At 41.0% G+C, this 4,962-nt stretch overlaps 1 protein-coding gene across 1 annotated transcript; it reads left to right on the forward strand.

Moving 5' to 3' along the window:
- Window positions 1–528: 528 nt before the first annotated feature.
- Window positions 529–1,632, forward strand: LOC138137047 (golgin subfamily A member 6-like protein 25). Its single transcript, XM_069056343.1, has one exon. It carries the CDS (start codon window positions 529–531, stop codon window positions 1,630–1,632), a length of 1,104 nt encoding a protein of 367 aa, XP_068912444.1.
- Window positions 1,633–4,962: the final 3,330 nt, after the last annotated feature.

Consider the following 4,962-nt stretch of genomic DNA (forward strand, 5'->3'; position numbering starts at 1 on the left):
AAACTACCGAGGAATAACTCTCCTGAACACGGGGTATAAGTTGTATGCGTCTGTTTTGAGCGAAAGGATGAAGAGGGAAATCGAGGAAAAGGGAGTGTTGCCGGATAGTCAGGCAGGGTTCAGAAAGGGAAGGGGTACTGTGGACAATGTGTACATCCTGGATCATTTAGCAAGGAACGAATTGAGGAAGAAAGGGGGGAGGATGTACGCATTGTTCATAGACTTCAAGGCGGCGTTCGACAAGGTTGACAGAGTGAAAATGTTTGAATGTATGAGAGAAAGAGGAATAAGTGAATGGCTGGTGCGGAAGGTCGAGGAGATATATGCGAGAACGAGGAATAAGGTGAAGGTGAGAGAGAAAGAGGGCGAATGGTTTGAGACAACAAAGGGAGTGAGACAGGGCTGCCCGCTCAGTCCCCTGCTGTTCACGATATACGTAGCGGATGTGGACGAAATGTTGAAGAAAGCGCAGGCGGGGGAGTTGTAGTGGGTAGGGAGAAAGTATGGAGCCTGGCGTTTGCGGACGACATGGTGATTGTGGCAAAGAGTGAGAGAGAGATGAAAGAAATGATGAGGAACCTGGAAAAGTATGTGAGAAAGAAAAAGCTGGAAGTGAATGTAGAGAAGACGAAAATGATGGTGTTCAGCAAGAGAAAGAGGAAGAATGAGGAGAGCGAGTGGAAGTGGGAAGAAAGCAAGATAGAAAGAGTGAGCGAGTTTAAGTACCTGGGCTACACCTTCAACGAGAGAGCCACAGTCAGGGCGCAAGTGAGAGAGGTAGTGAGGAAGGCGAACAAGGTAGTTGGATGTGTGTGGGGAATAGGAGAGAGAATGTGGGGAGGCGAGTTCGGGAGGAGAATGATGATGTTCGAGAGCATGGTGGAGAGTGTGCTGATGTACGGAGCAGAGATATGGGGATGGAAGGAACGGGAGGAGGTGGAGAGGGTGCAAGAGAAATATTTGAGATGGGTGCTAGGAGTGGACAGAGAAACACCAGGGTACATAGTGAGGGAAGAGTGCAAGAGGAGCAAGCTGAGAGTAAAAGCGGGAAAGAGAGCGGCAAAGTTCGAGGACAGAATGGGCGGAAGGGAAGAATGCAGGATACTGACTGAGTGCTATAGAGAAAAGAAAAAGAACGCGGATGAGAAGGAGAGAGAGAAGTACTGTAGGAGGAACGGGTATGCCAGCGAGGAAGTGGAAAGAATGAGAGCGGAAGGAAGATGGATGTGTGCGGAGCTGAGCGAGAGGGACAGAGATACGGACAAGCAGGAGAGAAGGGAGAGAATCAGAGAAGCGAGGTACAACAGGGAGTATGAAAGGTGCGTGACAGAGGATGTTCCGGTGTATCTGGGGAGAGAGAGCACGAAAGAAAGGAAAATGATGGCGAGATTTAGATGTGGGAACGAAGAGAGAGAAAACAAGTACTGGATGGAGGAGGAGGAAAGAATGTGCAGGATGTGCCGTGAGGAGAGAGAGACGATCGAGCACATGTGGAGAGGATGCGGTGAAATGAGAGAAAGGGAGGAAAAGGAACGGGGAGAAATACTGAACGAAGACGGAAGAGAGATAGGATGGATGAAAGAGGTATGGAAGAGGAGGGAAAGGATAGAGAAGGAGAGGGGTGGGGAATAAAAGAAAATGTAGGTTAATTTAAAAAAAGAAAAAGAATGATTTGGAATTGTAAGTTTATTTAGAACTGTGTAAAGTATAGGAATCCTTTAAAGCCCGTAGGGTAAAATAAAGTAAAGTAGTAAAGTAGTATCTCTTTTCAACATAATGTAAAACAAGCTATTGGATTTTTGTACGTATTTTATTAAGTCCGTGCCACTATGCATCTCGCTTTGACATGTGCGATTAGAGCAAGACGCGAGTTGTACGTTTATTCCACTAGCGACGTCAAATTTTTAGCTTAGGTCGTAACTACATTTGTGATCATTTTGTTTAATTTTGCTTGAAATTTTCGCCGTATGATGCCAAGGAAAAGCTACGCAACTCTTTCCTGAACAGCACCCACTGGCAGAAGCGGACCATTATTATCTTATTAGCGTGTAAGGTCATTGACCTTACGTGGCATTGCCGAAACAAAATCTAGAAAGAAAGAAAGACAGTGCAAACCTAGTTGTTTAAGTTGTTTTAGTGTCGGTTTCAACAACTTTTAATATATTTTTTGTAATATCTAGTTGTTAAAGGTGGATATCCGGACTGTTTGTCACCATGTAAACAACCTCATAACGGCCGGAGTCCGTTAAGGGTGTCCGTTATGAGCGGGAGCGGCCGTTATGAATGACCAAATAACTATAGCAACGTAGATCTAAACTTTATTTTTCAACTTTTTTACAATTGATACAATAATTAATGTTTAATGTTATGGGACACCTTGAATTAATCGAAATCCGTAAGTCACTAGCAGATGTAGACGAGATCGAAGATGATGCTTCAGAATTTTAACACCGACACAAGCGCGATTTTGCAGGGAATAACGATGACCTCACTTGCTCTGCGGCCATCCGGACATCGGGAATATCTTGATCGCGGGGAATATCTTGATCGCGATTTTTTATTGATTTCAGTCGTTTATTTTCAACGGAAAGTGTTGAACAAATCTGACAAACAGCAGCAAATGGAGACAAGATCGAAGATGATGCTTCACTAACACAAGCGCGATTTTGCAGGCAATAACGGTGACCTCACTTCAGGACATCGGGAATATCTTGATTGCGGTTTTTTATTGATTTCATTCACTTATTTTCAACGGAAAGTTAAGCGTTGAACAAATCTGACAAACAACATTGAAACAATTTTTTTTCACAAACAACGGTCGACATGACGACGTCCTCCGCACACTTATTAATCATTCGGTTTTTTCGATGGCGTTGAAAATAATGTATTTCAAAAAGATAATTGTGAACGAATCGTAGAGATATTACAAAAACTATTGTACAATACACGTCCGTTAGGGCCTTTACAGCCTCGCCAGTATTATTCGACTCGCTCTGCGAGCTCGTCTCACAAAATTTCTGGCTCGGCAGTAAAGGCTATCCTAACGGACTTCTACTGTAAAATACTATTACCTATTAGTTGATAAATAGTTATCAAATATTGGTAGCACCAAACACTGCTGTCGAATGTCGAAAGCAGACGCAGGTCATGTCGATTTCTTGATTCGGACTAAGCTCATCGGACTATAATTAAAAAAATGGACTATATCTCGTGTTACAAGGAACGCCTTAACTTCGAAAACATCCTGTATATAACTGCGAATGAGAGGGCATAATAAGCGGGCATTATGATTTATACGCCCTAGGGCATTATGGCCTACTTTATATATCTCGTTGTCAAGGTATAAAAAACAAATAATGATTCAGTGAAATATAATAGTTATTTATGTATTAAGGGCATAATCAGGAGATTATGGCACGAGGGAATGTTTAAAGCCCGAGGAACGAGGGCTTTTAAATTCCCGAGGGCCATAATCGACAATTATGCCCCTGGTACATTACAACGTTTTATTCTACAGGATGTTTATAAATGTCTGTGATCGCGGTTTGCCATGAAATTAGATTCATACAAATGGTAACCAGTACTATAATAAATTTGAGGTTAAGTGTAATCTGACAACAAACGTCAGTGCAAAATGTCAATGCCATCAATGTTTTACCCTTTTACCAATAAAGTGATAGCCGTAGTATAAGTGGTAGGTAAACGTGAAATAGACTTATCCATTTCAGGCAGATTTGATTTCAGTCAAGTCTGTCTTAAGTCAGGTTGAAAAAGAATGAAGGTTAGAGGAGGAACCATCTCTAAAAAAACCAGGATTCATCTGGTCCGGATGATAGCACCCTAGAAGAGCTTAGGGTTACCAGATGAACATACGAATGGTCAGAAAAGCAAACGAGAGCAGAGGAGCAGATCAGTGGATTTACACTGAAGTGCCAATCTCCGCAAAGAAATGTTTGGATTATCTTCAATTCTTTCGCGGATATCTTCCACAATGTCTTGAGCAACTGGTGGCCTACCTGAAGACTTGCTTTTTACGACGCTCCAAGTTTCCTGAATGCGTTCTAAAGTTCGTCTGATTTTCTGACGTAGACAATGATCGTCACAATGGTAATCTGGAAATCTGATGCGGAATTGATCGAGACAAGGCTCGACAGAGTATGCTCAGACACCATCGTTATCTATACCGTTCCTAAAATAAGCCTCTTAAATGAATTTATTTTGTTCAAATTCCATCTTTCACAATCTGTCTACTTGACGTATAATTATTTTGACATGCATTGCTAGTCAAGTTCACGATTTTGTAGAGAATTAGCTTTTTTCAAAGGCAACGTGATAACAGACATTTATACTCGTAAACACGCTGTATTTTATAATTTCTGAAAGATTCAAACAAATATTTAGTATTCCTTAAAGGAAATCAACTAAAAGTTGTGTCCATGCAAATTTAGTTAGCTATTTTGATGTTGTTAGGGTTACTGTGTATATAATGTATGATTTTCTGTAATAAAATAATGTTTGATACCATTGTTTGAATAATTAAACCAACCGTTGCTTGGTAGATTTTTGACAGATCTGTGCCATAAAGGCCAATTTATGCCCTCATGTGGGGGCGTATAAAGATGACTATTGACTAAAATAGAATAAAACAATTTATTTTTTGGCCTCCTGTGATGGAAACTTTGCAAACACGCACTGTTCGCGTCACATGAAACTTTGTCTTTACAGCAACTGTGCGACGGTGAATCTTTCCCACATACTATGCGGCAAAGTAAATAATCCTTGTTTTTAACCTTTAAGAAACGTAGAAGAAATACACAATTTTAACTTACTGAAGCTGAGTTTCAGGAGAACAATATGTATACATTTTGAATTCAATTAGTTTAGAAAATAGAATCCAAAAGAAATGAAAATAGCAGCGCCATCTGTCGGTTCTGTCTTACATTTAACAATTCTTAGGTGCGT

Source organism: Tenebrio molitor, chromosome 8 (genome assembly GCF_963966145.1).
Source record: "Tenebrio molitor chromosome 8, icTenMoli1.1, whole genome shotgun sequence".
Taxonomy (NCBI): domain Eukaryota; kingdom Metazoa; phylum Arthropoda; class Insecta; order Coleoptera; family Tenebrionidae; genus Tenebrio; species Tenebrio molitor.